Source organism: Grammomys surdaster, unplaced genomic scaffold (genome assembly GCF_004785775.1).
Source record: "Grammomys surdaster isolate TR1022 unplaced genomic scaffold, NIH_TR_1.0 171, whole genome shotgun sequence".
Taxonomy (NCBI): Eukaryota; Metazoa; Chordata; class Mammalia; order Rodentia; family Muridae; genus Grammomys; species Grammomys surdaster.
In genome coordinates this window covers 3,846,445-3,863,233 of record NW_021604619.1, presented here as the reverse complement: position 1 = coordinate 3,863,233, position 16,789 = coordinate 3,846,445, and the positions used below count along the sequence as shown (strand labels likewise).

Below are 16,789 nucleotides of genomic sequence, written 5' to 3'. Positions count from 1 at the left end.
CTCCTCCTCTTTCTCCTCCTCCTTAAGTAGGACCTCTCTGTGGAACCCACCTCAGACAGTCCTGTTCAGAGTGTTTTTTTTCTTGATCTACTTCCTATTGTCCACGTCGTCCACCATTTAGTTCATGGTGACAGTATTCACAATCTGGAATGCTATGAACTATCATTTTCCCGTGGTGATAGATCTTAGCATTTTCAGGACAAATATTTTCCATTTCCTGTTTAGTCCCCAAATTTCAGTGTTAAGGAACTTCTTGGAATACTCTGGAGTTTAAAGTAGACTTATTGGATGTATGTGTTCACAAATTGCTATTTAAGTCTGTAATGATGTCTTTACTCCTATCAGGATAATATACTCCTCACGGTTACTGCCTTTCAGGAAATGTTTGAATCACTATGTGGGGAGCTTGGTATTGCTAAGTTCTAACTCCTCAGAGTTTCTGCCCTTGTTTTCTGATGGGGTTTAGGTACCTTTAGCTTCAAATTTATAAGAGAGCATATGATAAAATATTAATGTTGCCTTTTTCAAGCCCCTTATTGTTTTATACTTGGATAATTATAATCAAATGTCCTTCCTATAGAAATTTCACTGGTTGGAATTAGACTTTAACCTAAAGTATGTCCTAAAATAGTTTTTACTACTTAAGTATACATGTAAAAATAACTTTTCATCTCATATTTATCTTACTCTGTATTAGATAAGATTAAAATTCGGGACTATCTGCATAAAGAAAATGAATATCTGTTAATGTTTTTTTTTTCCTAAAAGAACATAGACATACCCTTTTTGAAATAGAAAGAAAATTGGTATAATCAATAGGCATCTTCTCCACTGTGTTTTGTGTAATGTGGAAAAAAATACCATAGTCAGAAAGGATTTGCAATACAAAGTGCAGTAAGTAATCATACTAAAATAATTTTTTATTCTATTTGTTTAAAAAAAATTCCAAAGTAGAATGTCCCTAAAATTTGTCTAGATTAGTGTGGTTAATCCATTTCCTCTAAATGCCTAGCTAATAAATATTTTAGGATCACCACCTCTGTTGCAGCTACTCAATTCTGCCATTGAGCCCTGAAAGTAATGAATGGCCATATGAAAATCCCAGGTGTTGCTGAGTTCCAACAAAACTTTATTTACAGACATTGATACTTTAACTTTATTTAATTTTCATATCTCAGGAAGAATTATCCTTGATTTTTTCCAATTGTTTAAAAAGATGATGTGAAAAGAAGCAAAGGCAATGGGAAAGCATTTGTTACAGGCCATAATTCACTTATTTCTAGTGAAGACATTCCTACTTGTACAAGGCTTACATGAATGGCTTGGACAGATCCTCATGTGTTAGCAATCTCAATGCTGAAGAAATGAGAATAATGTGCTAAGAAGCTGAATGGGTTTCCCCAAGAGCACCTATGCTAAACAAAACAAAACGAACAAAACAAAAATTCATTCTACTGTTAGATTCCTCACTTGAAATGGATAATGGAAAATTAAAAAAAATAGAATGTGAAGCTTTGATATGGGAAAGGTGTATGAAAAATAGTTAATCATATAGGTTGAATCACACATAATCTTTAAGACTTAAAAGCTGAAGAAGGAGCTAATAAAAGTCCCATCTTGTTACTTGCTTTTAAGGCGCCATCTAGTTTGTCTGCATTTAACTGACACAAGGTCATTTTTTTCCTAACAAGAGAAATTGAATGCTAGAGCAAGGAGGTTTCTTGTCTTCAATTTGTATATTGTGCCATAAGGACTTGGGCATCTTAAACTCCATGATGGCAGTGGTGGTACTGGAAAGGATGCGACTCATTGGTCCTAAGCATGCCCTGCCCACTGCTGCTGTTTAGAGGGAAAATCCAGATGAGCATAACACCCCAACCATCTCTTCCTTTCTCTATGACCCTCAACATTCTAATCCCTGCCTTTGGGAAAGAAGCCCATGATGGCGGGGTACCAATGTGGATTGCTAGTAGTGTAAACAATTGAAATTCTATCTATGGAAATATTTGAATGTTTCCTATAGACTACTGTGGCAGAATTTTAAGAAAGGATTTTCTTTTTGTGGAGGTGTTAAGAACATAAACACTGTGCATGAAAAGGAAAGTACATATAGTATTTTTAAAACCATTGTTCTTCAAGGACATCTAGTTTTGATTTGATGAGCATATGAGCATTTATTTCATTGCCTCAGACTGAATTTCTGAATCTGTCTTTGGTTCTCAGTGAAAAGCAGGACAGTGAAACGGATTACATTTGTTGTTCATTTGCTAGATAAAATCAAACTGCACCAGGCAGCACAAATCTGAATAGACAACCTGATTTGAATCCCCGTGAGACTACTTACAACCTTGGAGAAGTAGCTCAAACAGAATGTGATGCTTCTCGTTTGGAAACAAAGGCCTGATAAAAGCAATGAAGACATCCACAATAATAATGCCTCCTGAGAGGACTTTTATAGTAAATGAGATATCACTTCTAAGGTTTCTGGCTAAGTGTCATGTTAAAAACAGTGTCTTACACAGAAGCGATATTTGACAAAATACTTGTTGAATGAATTACAGAGTGAATAGAAAAGGTCAGGCTCCTAACAATTGTCCAATAAGGCCAGAAATGGAACTATCTTTCTTTTCTCCTTAGATATTCTCAGTGTTTTCCTGAGGATTCAGCATTGCTATATAAATCTAAAGTACAAGGTTTTTCACTGCTAAGTCCTCTAAAATTTTCAGAACTGCCACTCACTCAGTGGGTCTACTTTCTAGGAATACACTGAAACAAACAATAGGCATATCCTAGCATACCCAAACATGATGTCATATTCCCCAGTTCCCAATCTCAGAGAAGCTATGCAGATGACCACCTAAAAGTCTTGAGTAATATTTTCCACAAGTACTTCCATTTTTATAACTGGGCAGTTTTTTAATATTGATTCTAACCAGTTGTTTCTTTTGAAGGAACATGAAAAATGATGTGAAATTCAAATAATGTCTGAAATATCGACACACACACAAAAAAACAAAATAGAAAGGCTGTTTTTAAGACAGCCTTTAAACACCTTTTGTATATCCATATATATATATATATATATATATATATATTTGCAGCAAGACTCCCATATCTGGGTGTTTCTTCTGATCATTTACACTGAGTGGTCCAGAATGTGCCTCATTGCACTGAGCACTTGGGATGATGCTTAAAAGTAGTGCTTCTGAAGGGCTTTTTGCTGCCTGTGGTCTTAGCTGCACTGAGTTTGCTTTCCATGATGCTTTTATTCTCTTTAGTAAAGCAGTATGTTTTCAAGCTGAATGATCATCTACATCGCCCCCCCCCAAAAAAAAACAAAAAAGAAAAGTATTCAAAGCTTCTTTCTGGTAGAGTCAGTCGGAAAGGAGAAGGAGATGGAGAAAGAATGGAAGAAAAAGAAAAGATACGGGTCAAATAAACAAGGGTACACAGGACTCCTGCTGGCCTCACTGGATGCTACATTTTAGCACTACACTTTGAGATCTGCCTAATGCAGTGCGGTCCCTGCCTCTGGGTAAATGAATGCACTTAACATAAAGCACTCAAGAAGTAATCTCTTGCCTGGGGTGACTCAAAGAAAACCGAAGATAATATTGTAGTAAATGTTAAATACTTGATTATGATGCATGACCCACCAGTAGTAGCTTTCTTGAAAAAAAATTACATGAAAATCACCTCCGAGAGTAACAGCCAACACTTCCTTAGAAGTACCTGTGTTCTGGGAGTAGTTCTGGCTAGACCACTATTGATGGATACTCACATAGTTCTCTTATAGCCCAGCGAGGTAATTATAGTGTTAGGCCCATGCACAGAAGATGATATTAAGCTACAGAGAAGGCCATTATTAACTCACCCATATGGCTTGTTGAATGCATGAGAAATTTCTATTCATATTTATTATAGTTTTTTTTTTATTTTTGTTTCCGTTGCTGTTATTCTTGTGTTTTGCATTGTTTTTGTTGAGACAGCATCTCATGTTACCCAGTTTGTCACTGACTTGATATAGAGAAGTTCTGGATGATTTTGAATTTCTGATCCTTGTGTGTCCACGTATTTAATGCTAGATTTATAAGGAAATGCCACTGTGTCCAGTTAATTAGACCCAGGACTATTTTTTCCCTTTTCTTTTTTTTTAATCAAATCATAATTTTACTTATTCACACAGCGGTTATAAACACAAAAAGGCAGGATGTGGGGAAGGGGATGACACCAGAGCATAGGTGTTCAGGAGGAGTATAGATATCTTTCAGAACCGGGTATCGGCTGGGTGAAGGTTCAGGGGACAGGTCACTATGACTCTGCTTATGATTCACTTGACCTTATCTAAGTTGGTACTGTCCGCTAAGGCTACCTATTTACAAGGTCTATGACTACTCTTCTATGAAAACAACTACATCCCTAGACACTGAAAACTATTTTCAAACTGAGATTTTTGAGGTGGATAGGTAATTCTCCTAATACTTACACAAAGAAAGACCCAGAACATGAGTCCGGAGCAAAAATGGCTTCCAGGTATAAGTGAAACAGGCTTATACATGGCTATATTCTTTTCTAACCTTAATTTGGCTGCTTTGCTCATCTTTCCTACTTTCATCCATATACCTTTGCTCTCAAGGTTTTTCTTTCCTCTTGCCTTCCATTTCTGTCATTAATTAAGATGATATATCAAATTTACTATAGCCAGTTTGTATGTGGAACAAACTCACTACAATCATGAATAACACAGTCTTTATTCTCCTTCACTTCCACAATGGTATAGGGTAAAAATCTTATGAGGAGTAAGTCTTGCTTTGATTAAAGAAAGAGATCATGAAGTGAGTAGTAAATAAATAGATAAACAAACAAACAAACAAACAAATAAATAAATAAATAAAAAAGCTCAGATGTCATGCTTTAGACTCATCTACAAAAATTTCCTTGAGTTGCTGCTAGACAAAATTCTTAGAAAGAAGGATAGTGAAAAAGTGGATACAGAGTTTTGGTGGGGGGTAGGGGAAGATGTGTGTGTTTATGCGTGCTGGGAAGACTTTGAAAAAGAGAGTGGAAGTGGATATGATTAAGATATGTTGTAAGTATATATAAAATCTGGAAAGAAAAAATGTAATCCTATAAAAAATGTTATAAATGGAAAAAAAGCATATACATTGGACCATGATCATTTTAGAGCTTGGCAAATAACAGGCATGATGATAAATCCAGTCTGGTGGCTTCACTCCAACGTTTACCATGATGAGTCACTTGTTTTACTGCATAAGAAATCAAATCTAGGTTTACAGTGAAAACACAGTACACTTGATTCAGAGTAATTCTTAGATCTTTGAAGATGTCCCTATATGACACAATATACCCTGTTATTCTTTCATCTAAGAACCATAATCTGTAAGAAGCTATTTTTTAAGGAAAACATTTTTACCTTCTATTTGCTTCTATGGCTGTATTTAATTAACAAATTACCATAGAGATGCAGTATATACTATGCATGTATGCTTTGATTTTGTCTTTATCAACAAAAATTCACATATTTACTAAGTTATATTTTAAGGAATTCATTTTTTCGATCTTACCTGATTAGTAGCTTGTTTCATTTTCTCAAAGACTTAATAGTTCCCAATTTATATAAGCGATTTGAACAATTAATTCAAAAAGAAGGGAAGGGGTTGGGAACTGGATTAATCCAGATGTCATACACAAGAACTTAAAAAGAGGAAAAAATATACTTCTGAATTATTTTTGCTATACCATAGTATGTTTCTCAATAACCATTGAGGACTCATGAGGAACTAAAATGTCAGCCTTAAACATACACATCAGTACTTTTCGGGTAAATTTGTATTTAAAACACTTGGGTATTCAGAACACATTAATATCAAACACAATTGATAATTCAGAAGCTAAAACTTAAACCCCATCACTCTATTGAAATGTCATCTTGTATAATTGTTTTATCGAAAATCTCATTGTATTTTAAGAAAAACGTTGCTTTGAGAACTAGTTAAGCATTGTGATTTATTGCACAGAACAATTAGTTCAGTTTTGGTGCGTACATATATTAAAAGATGTGGTACATTTAAACAAAAATGAACAACTTACATAAACACACACATACACACAAATGTGTGTAAACTAGATTTCAAAGTATAAGTAATGACTCCTAAGTTTAAGTAATTTGTTTTCTGTATTCTTCATGCTGAAGACTATGGAACGTAGACTTGGGTACCAATTAGTGACTTTGACTTCTTTTTATATCTCTTTGTTCTATACTGTATTAACAAGTACAATCTGTTATGTTTAGTCATAGTTTAAGCACTAACAATTTATTCTATATATTCGCAATGTAACCAATAACGTATCTCTACTGAAATATTGAGGTTTGTGTGGCAAAGTGAACGTCAGTATCAAAAAATGAAATTATATATTCATGAATATGCTATTAAGCTAACATTTACCCAGCATAATATGACCTCTGGTAGCTACAAATATCCTCCATTAAAATTTATTTTGTGTTTATTTTTGGTTTCCAGTAAATGTTTATAGAAATAAACCCATGATTAGACTTCAGGGCTACTTCATGTTTAATTTCTTTAGTAGCAGAAAATAATACGGGAAAGACAACATTCTTCTCTTCTAGTCAGCTTTTACAACAGACTAGTAAAATATATGGTCTCTAAATTTCAAGGCAATTGAAGTTTGGGTCAAAGACATTAAATGTAATTTTTCACATTGTAACTCACGCTTTAAGGATGTATGTTTACCAGCGTGTTGAGTGTTTTTCAAGGCACAGCCGGTTTTGTGTCCTTGAGCACATTTGAATGGGGTTATTTATGGAAAGGAAAAGCATACTGGCTTTAAAAAAATTTAAAAAGAAGCTAAAATAATTACAGTCGTTATTTTAAAAAAGGCATTTAACATCCGTAACCAATTTATGTCTTATCCAGTACCTTTTTTTTTCCCTTCAACATTTAGTTAGCAGATCCCTTTTAAGCTTTAATATGTCAAATTGCGGTCCAAATGAAATTCCATCCTGTGCTGATAATGCATGTGTATAATAGCCACAAAGAGCTTTCATAAAGTATAATTTCACTGGTGCACTGCCATAATACATAACCAATTTAATTTGAAACCAAGCCAGGGGTGCGGTAATATATTTATACAACTAATATTGTTAAAATCTTAATTTCATCCTCTCTTGTTTTAAATTACAAGTTCCTTTAGAGGAAAATCCACTTACAAAAAAGCTTAATGGTTTTTACTTTGGCCTTTCTATTGTGATAGCTTTTCACGTTTCCCCTTATCTTTCTACTTGAAGTATTACTGTAGGACGTGCATAGCCTATGAAAAATTTACAAATTATATTTCGTAATTTTAAAATAGATATAATTTATAAGTGTTTAAATATTTACTATCTTAACCCTTATTTCATATATTACTATAAATACAAGTACATGTAATATAAATTTACATTCTATTTTGTAGACCTCCAAAAACAAATCATTTATGTTTCCTTCAGTATAGAATAAAATGTGTATTTCTAGGGAACTGGAGATAGCTCAGTCTCCACTGCCTGCTGTTGCTCTTCCACAGAGCATTGGGTCAATTACCAAAAACCGTATGGATGGTTATGGTAACCATCCATACCTCCAGTCCTTGGGGACCCAAGTACCCTCTCTGGACCTCCACAGGCACTGCACTCACATGGTACACAGACATACATGTAGGCAAAACACTCATACACATAAAATGAAAGTAAATAAATATATGTTTCTAGTAGTGAAAACATAGTTGCCAATATGAATACATATACGTTATTTATTTGTTTGTTTATTTATTTATTTATTATATTTCTTGCGATTTTAGGGCAAAAGTCTTAAGGTTACATTGTTACTACTGATGTATCTGATATTTCTGTGTACAAAGTTGCCTTTGTGTCTATGGCATCATTATTTGGATTCTGGCAATACTCTCAAAAATATGCTTCCTTTATTGTCCATATCTTCCCAGGATCCATCTAAAAATCATAACAGAGTTACTCTGACAATTATGTAAAGAAAACATATTCTGAAGACAAAATTAGTATTTAAATATTTCACCCTACCATAAAGTGCAGTATGGGCTTCAGACAGTTGCTGTGGAGAGGGGACTTGGCGAAGCAGTGTGACTAATTTTGTTGGTGCCTTCAGGACACTCACATCACCATTGACCGTCATTATATGAATCCTAATCAAAGCTAAAGAAACCTAGTGGTGAATGAAAGAATTCCCAGCCTTAAAGAATAATGCTATCTAATAAATATGTATGTTTTAATGCTCTACTAAATGTAAATTTACCTTAAAATTGAATTTTTACTATATGCAGCTTTTATCTGAAGAATCTTATTTCAGTGACATTTAAAGCAAGATTCTCTGACAGGATTCTTTCTTTTTCAAATAGTGGCTAGCATTCAGAAGCTTCCCGCAGCATCTGTTCTAACCGACATCAACTTCCCAATGAAAGGCCGGAAAGGAATGGTAGATTGGGCAAGGAATTCAGAAGATCGCGTTGTGATTCCAAAAAGTATTTTCACTCCTGTGTCATCAAAAGGTAATAATGAGAAATAAGATGAGCTGTGAACTGAAGTTTCTGTCAAGGTCACTTAGTAAACCGTAAAGTAGAATTCGTAATATTGAAATACTTTACAAACATGTATGTAACCTAATTTTTTTAAATGTAGACAACATGTCCTTGGTCTCTAAATAAATAGATTTACTTAAGGAAAGGATTTATTAAAGTGGGTGAAAATAGAACCATAAACCATTGACCTGAGCGTGGTATGATCATAATTCTCCTTTAACATATTTATCCCTAAATAAAATGCATGGCCTTACACTTTAACTTCAGATCCTGAAATGTGACTGTCATTTCAATTCAACGTCATTTTTTTTGTTTATGTCTCACCTTTTTTTCTTATTGTTGTCGCCCGTTTATCTCACCTTAAGATGAAAGTTTGTTTCCGGATTTTATTTTGATGTATCACATGTAAGAAAGAAAAACCTAAATTCTAGTAATGTTAAGTACCTTCTAATAGTAGCTTCAAAATGGGCATTGTGGTCTTAATTCTCACTTTAGTGATCCTTACCATAGTGCTACTGAAGATACATGGTTCTTTCCCCTCCACATCATTGGGAATTTAAATCCTTTAAATGGACCTGAGGCGGTTTCTAATCTCAGCCTGCTCAAGGGAAAGACTGATACTTATGTAACACCATCACAAACTCTATTGTCTAAAACTACCTGAGCAAGGTGGTATGGCTAACTTACCCTAGGCATGGTTAAGAACAAATTAATTTCTGCTACCTGGCTTTATGTAGGAAAGCATTGAAATAACCTGGTGATTAATGGATTAAAGATTTGTATGGTTGTATTTTATGTGACTTTACTAATAGCTTTTCACTTTATTCTTTCTAGAATTAGATGAATCATCTGTTTTTGTTCTTGGAGCGGTCCTATACAAAAACTTAGACTTAATTTTGCCTACTTTAAGGTAAGCTACAAAGAAATAAGCTGTTGTAATCTTGGTAAATTCTTTTAAATGTGATTATAGTTCATTCTATGAAATAGTCAAGCTAGCTTTGGCAATATAAAGGGCTTTTTAAATAAAATAGAATAGAGCGATTTAATGAATAGGTTATTAGCATATTATATATTTCAAAACAACTACCAAGAACAATTTTGGTGTCCAATTAAAGCTCTTCTATTCTTTTGTTGCTAATCATGACTTGCCTGAAAATTAGAAAAGAAAAAAAAATCTTCTAATAGAATGGGTCATTGTAAAATTCATCTGACTTCTCTGTTTTCTTGTATTTAATAATACTTTCACTGGCATTTTAAGAAATTAAAATATCATGGTAGCTGGAAAACCATGGTCCTGTACTTCATTTGCCTAAGACCTCAGTTTGCTTCAAAATAAAATTTCAATTACAGTTACATTAAGAAAAAGTACTCTTCAATTAGAGACTATTTTGGAGAGAAATCTATCTATTTCTTTCCTCTCAGATCTTAAAAAAAATAAGACTTCAATTAATAATTCCACTAACATTCATCCCTGCGTTCTATTGTCTTACACGCGTTATTAAAGTGCATGGGGAATATCATTTGCATCTATTTGCATAGTGATCTTATTACTCAGAATGACTTACTTCCTGACAGCACCTCATTCTGGAGGACTGATACCAAGTTTTATTTTGGTTAGCACAACCATACTTGCTCTGAGCTCTTCCAGCATAGCCTCATAAATAAAGCCTTATGTTATTAGGGAGGAGAGCATGTGAATGATGTGTACAGTTTTATCAGAGGCATAAAAAATGGTCTAATAAATTAAAACAAGCAGAGTTTAACCCAGCAGAAAAGGGCCTCCTAACAAGATAGAAGACACTAGTCATGATGCTTTGCAGACATTCGCTCTGCTCATTATTAATATGAGAGATAATTCATTATTGATGTGTGGTGTCTCCCAACCGAAGGAGCCCTTCCCTGGATGGAGCGGAGAATTGCTCAATTTAGATAGATTACGGTATTTTGAAACTAGTAAGTTTATTCTAAGTCACTGGCTTCATATGAAATACAGATAAACTATATTCATGCCAGTGAAGGACAAAAGAAGAGAAGTTTCTCAAGGTTAAAAAGTGCCCAGGTAAAATGAGATTTTTATTTCCAAGGGAGTTCATTTTGTCACATTTATCATTGAAGAATTCTTGTCTAGACACTACCAGGTGACTTGTTTAATTTTTCTTGAACATCCTAAAAGCTTCCAGAATTTCTCTAATCACTCAGTAATTTACTTCAACTGCCTTCAGCTCAACTTCAAATACAACCTCTTCATGGATGATATTTATTTTCTTTACTGATGAGGTCTACCTAGAATAAAAAAAATATTCAATCTAAAACCATAGAGTGCTTTACATGATTTTTTTTTCTAGAAAGGCCACCAGAGTTGCATGATTGATCCTGGTCTGTATAATATAATTAAATATTCTCACATTTACTGTGGGAGACTCATTGTTTCAAGTTTGAGAAATTCATGTAGTTTAGAAAAATGGAAATTTGTCTAGGATTGTGATTTTTTGCAAGCAAGTAGGAAAGAAGGAAGAAAAAGGAAAGAAAAGAAGAAGGAAAAATCTTTCAACTTTTTTAATGTATAGCAAAAATGGTTGTTCCTTCTGATAGATAAATAGAAAATAATGGGTTCACGATGAGTTATTAAAGAAACTGATGAGAGAAACATCTGGAAGGCCAGCTCCCTCATAACCCACTTGTGAGACAAATGAATTTAGGTAAACCCTGTGGCAAGTTACTGTGTTCTTATAAGTAAAGTGAGGGAACTGATCTTAAATGTTTCAACTTCAAACATTGTCCATTAGTGTAGAAGGTGACTATGTTTTCTGGAGACCAAAGATGTTACTAACCTTTGAGTAAGATGTATGTGATGAGTACAGAGTCACAGGCAGATAGAGAAACAGTCACTGTGTTTTCCTGCACACTTGATTGACTGTTGATAATGATAAACATTGCAGATTTTAAAATAACTGGAAGAAATGAATTGGAATATTCTCTCCAGAAAGTCTTGATGTTTAAAATGGTCAATATGCCAATTATTCTGTTGGAACATTACACATGTAAACAGTATTGAGGCATCTCCTATTCTGCATAAAGATGTATAATTAGGTCAAAGTAGATTGTCTAGATGGTAAACACTATGTGTAGTTATTCACTAAGTGACTGTAGGAGACATTAATATGTCATTCATTATCCAGAAATAAAGTTAGTAGAAAGCTCGGATAAGATGCCTGCTGAAGTACTCTCTAAATGGAAAAAAATGTGTTTAGATTATTTTTTTGTTTGTGGTTTTTGGATTTGCTTCACTTATTTAATATCTGAAATGTAGCAATATATTTCATATCTCCTAAGCACTCATAGTGCTATTTTTCCACTTTTGAAAAATTCTTCTAATGTTAGATATGTTAGAAATGTTAGATGATCTGATAAAGTCTCAGAATTTTGTATTTTGGTATAATTACTTTCAAACAGAACCAGAAACTATGAAAGATGAGAAGACATAGTGTTTCAAAGAAACATCATTAAGGAAGTTTTCTTCACCTAAGACCGTAGGTTAAATTTCCAAGTTACTTTTCAAATCTACATAAAGTTGAAACTACTGCTAAGTAGTTACTACTGCTTAGGTAGTTTTGATCTTCTTGCCCCAATATGCACTCCACCATTCTTCAATCCTTGATTTTTATTTTGTTTCTTGACTACCTTTCCCTTTTAAGATTGAGAAATTTCATACCCAATGAGATAGCTCAGCCTACTAGCCATCCTGATGACCTGAATTTGAACTACCACAAGACCACCATGTGATGATATCAGAAGACTGATGCCTGACTTCTAATGGATGCTATGACATGTATGCGTGCACACACAAACACTCATACATGCACATAAGCACATACACAAACATACACATATATACAATGAATACTTTTTTCAAAATTAGAAGATAAATTTAATTAATTAAAAGAGAATTGGAATTTTTCCTTCAAGTAAAGGAAGCATGCTCCACTTGAGTCTAAATTACACAGGTACTGTTCTCTGTACCCCACTTTCATCCTTTTTAAAGCAATTTCTCACAGCTAAAAGTTAGACAACCCACCTAATTGTAGTAGTGGGCTAGTGTAATTCTATTGTTCAACATTCCAGGGCAGAAATACTCAGATCTTGAAGCCACTCTGGGCTCTGAATCAAAGAGAAAAAATAAAGTATAAGTCTCCTTCTTGTGCATTCTAGAAGGAGAGGACTATATATGAGCAGTCTTGGATAGCCCTGGTGTTGACAATCTGGCCTAGTACAACCAAGGCCTAGGTTTTTCCTTTTTTTGCCTTCTTTCTGACCAGAAAAGAGCCTAGAAAGTTAAGTCAGCTAGCCTAGACCACAGAGTCAATTGAGGAAGCTGACATAGCTGTACATAGATGCTAGTCCATACCCAGTAATTCCTAAGTCTACAACCTGCCTATCTCAGAAACTGCTGTGGAAAGTTCATGTCACAGTGTTATATTTTTTAGAGGGCAACTTGGCAATGTCAAGAAACTGAGCACTGTATTTTCCTTGATGTAGCAATTCCACTTCTAAAAAAATTATCTTGAGAAAAACATGTCTAAGAAAAAAGAATAGTATATCCAAGCATATACCAAGCCACAGATTCTACAGACAATTGTAAACAATCATTTAACTCACCAAGTTCCAGGTTTTGTAAGGAACCCACCTTACGTCTGAGTATCCGAAGAGTGGTAAGGTATAGGGAAATGAAATCATGTGTTTAATGCATTTTAATGTTGATATAAATGTGCAAGATAGCAAAAGGAGTCTAACTGAAATTTTATTAAATTCCATTTCATTAAAGTTTATTGATGCTATTTTATTAAATTCCATTGTGGTTTTAAAGTGTTAGGACGGGGCTAGAGAAATGGCTTAGCCTTGAAGAAAGCAAATAACTCTTTCAAGGACTGGAGTCCTTGATTCCCAGCCTGAAGTCCCAGCTTGGAGTCCCAGCCTGAAGTCCAGTGGCTCACAATTATCAAGATCTGAGATTCTGTTGCCTTCTTTGGTCTCTAAAGCCATTGAGTTCACATGCACAAACCTACATGCAAACAAACACATGCACACATAGTTTAAAAAGTAATAAAATCAAATATTGAAAATCTCTACATGAAATAAAAAAAAACACTTGCGATTAAGAATACAGAAGAGTAAAGTGCTACAGCGTTCTCACCACTTGCGGACAATTATCTTTGAGAAAAGGAATTAAACACAAATGGGGAAATAAATTATTGAAATATCAGTAGAAATAAAAGGAAAGCAAAGAAGAAAACTTTTACTCTGTAGGCATTTGGAAACGATCCTGAAGAGTTAGCTTCCTTGAGAAGAAGTGTTCTATAGTCTCAAATACTAAACTATGAACCACCCTACTTCATCCTCAGTGCGCAAAGGAATGTTTTCATTTTATGAGATTCTTAAGCTTTCTTTGTTCCATCATGGAGACATTTGATATTAAAATTATCCTTGGTAACAAATTGACATGACTAATGGTATAAAAAAATGGTATAAATAATACTTTATATATAACAGTCTAGGTTTCATTTAGCCAAGCTTTTTCAAATGGAACTTGCATCCTCAACCGTTATCATTTTTGAGATTCTAAATTCGTATGTTAGAAAAGCAAACTTGAAATCAAGTCTATCACCCACTCCACCAAGACTGTAGCTTCCAAACTTGAATTTCCAATTTGTAGCTACTAAGTAAGCCAGCTCTCGTCTAATTTTAACTTAGTTTATATTTCAAGAATCGCTTACCTTTCTATTGTGTGTGCATGGGTGTTTTGCCTGCATGAATAGCTGTGTACCGTGTTTGTGCATGGTACTTGTGGAAGGCAGAAGAAAACTTTGGATGTCCTGGGATTAGAGTCATAGATGGTTGTGAGTCACCTTGTGGGAGCTTGTATTGAACCATGGTCTTCTGGTAGAGCATTCAGTGATCTTAACTGCTGAGCTGTCATTTTTTTTTAATTCTTTAATTTTTTCTTTTTTACAGTCCAGTTGTTATCCCCCTCCTGGTGTGCCCTCTGACTGTTCCTCATCCCATCCCTCCTCTCCTGTCTCCAAGAGGATGTCCCCACCCCCCTAATACCACCCTGCCAGACCTCCCCTCTCCCTGGAGCCTCAAGTCTCTTGAGAATTCAGTACATCTTCTCTCACTGAGGCCAGACCAAGCAGTCTTCTGCTGTATATGAATCGAGGCCCTCATATCAGCTAATGCATGCTGCTTGGTTGGCGGCTCAGGCTCAATGCCTGAGAGATCTCAGGGGTCCAAGTTAGTTGAAAGTGCTGGTCTTCCTATAGGGTTGCCCTCCTCCTCAGCTTTTTCCAGCTTTTCCCTAAAAACAAACACATTCATAGTATCCTGTTGAAGTCTTTTGGTTACCAGACTATGTCAAATCTCCTATTGTGTTTTGGTTCATCTAAATTGGGTGTCTAATTTAAACAAATTTGTAAAGTTGTCATCTTTGATCCTACATGAATGATAATTCTAAAAATGAAAACTGACTTCAGGAATTTCAATAACTGATAATCAGCACTTACATACTTTTTTCATATTAATCTGTGCTATCCTTTGTGTGTGCTATTTTACTGTCCCCTCCACCTGTTTGTTTTTACAACACTACATTAAAATTTTTGTGGTAAAAAAGGATGGCAAGACTTTCCCGCATAAATATTAACCATCTCCACCTGTGGTCTTACTGCACTCTGGGGTTTCTTTATTGAAACATCGAGGCACTACTCTCTCTGTCTCCTTCAGCTTTATGAAAGAGTTTAAGAATAGGCGTTAGGTTTTTGTTTTATCTGTTGTTTTGCTTTTTTAATGTTCTAAGTTTCTACAGTGCAGCCATATGGTCTTGAGACTTTGTAGTTGATATGGCTTACAAATTATTATTTCAAATCAAATATCCTTACTAGCTTCATATTTCTTATATATCTAAACAATAAATCTGTAACATATATACATTTATATAGACCTATAACCACAGGTCTTTGCAAATTTTGATTGCTCCATGATTTAGTCTTTGAAGATTACACATACCTAAGTATTGACCTATTTGATGATCCTGGATATATCATTTATTAGCATAATTAATTTATCATAGAAATTGTGGACATCACTTATTCTGTGGCCAGATTAAATAGTTCCTCCCTGATTTATGCTTTTTCCACTTAGACACCATTCCTTTAAAAAAATATATACAGCTAAGCACTTTTGAGTTGTATTGATATTATAGAATATATCTGTTAGTTTTGTTGATTTTTATCTTTTCAGTTATATTTTTCCTAAATATGTGTATATCACATGTAATACATTATGTACTAATATATATCCAATCCTATTCTAACATTTATTTTGGTTTTTATTCCCTTGAGTTATAATGTTGTGGATTTTTTTTATTTGAGATTTTTTCTTCTCTTATGTTTATTATTCTAAAATAAACTCTTCATACTGTTCTCACTGCATCTCATAAGTTTGATTTGTGGATTACTTTTATTTACCTTAAATAATGTTCTAGTATCTCCTGTGATTCATCCTTAACCTGCTAGTTGTTTGAATATGCCTTAACTTTTTCCATACTTGAGAAATGTCTTGGTTTACAGTTTCAGCTGTTGGTATGATTTCAATCATATTTGCCATTTTATTATGACCAGTAACAGTCCCTTACAGGTGGTTTATTATGGAGACTTCTCAATGAACATTTAGAAACTCTGTGCTCTTCTGAAGTTGCTGTCGGTGTTCTATCTATGTCTGTTAGGAACAGTTGGTCTACATGCTATTCATATATTCTTGTTCCTCTGTCATCTTTTTCTGTCCATTATTCAAATGGGTGTGAGCATTTTGATTACTCTCTACTTCTCCCTATAATTATTTTAATATTTGCCGTGTGTATTTGTGTCTTCTACTCTGAGGAGCATGTGTATCTATGATTGCCATATCTAACCTGTGCATCGAGTCTTTTGTCTTTATTTGATGGTCTCCTTGCTCTTGTGATAGTTTTCAACCATTGAGCTACTTGATCTGGCATTACTATAGCTAAGACTTCTTTCTTTGGCTTATTGCTTTTTTTTTAATGTTTTCTATTAAAATATGCATATCATATTGAAGATTTTTTATATACATCCATGCTGCATTTTAATCACTT

General features: G+C 34.2%; 1 protein-coding gene across 1 annotated transcript in view; it reads left to right on the top strand.

Annotated features, from left to right (window-relative positions):
- Adgrb3 (adhesion G protein-coupled receptor B3) overlaps positions 1-16,789 on the top strand; it is a 691,333-nt gene that overhangs the window by 356,879 nt on the left and 317,665 nt on the right. Inside the window, exons 13-14 of the mRNA XM_028767232.1 lie at positions 8,449-8,598; positions 9,463-9,538. Of these exons, the coding sequence (XP_028623065.1) occupies positions 8,449-8,598; positions 9,463-9,538 (226 nt within the window). The remainder of the gene's footprint in view (positions 1-8,448; positions 8,599-9,462; positions 9,539-16,789) is intronic.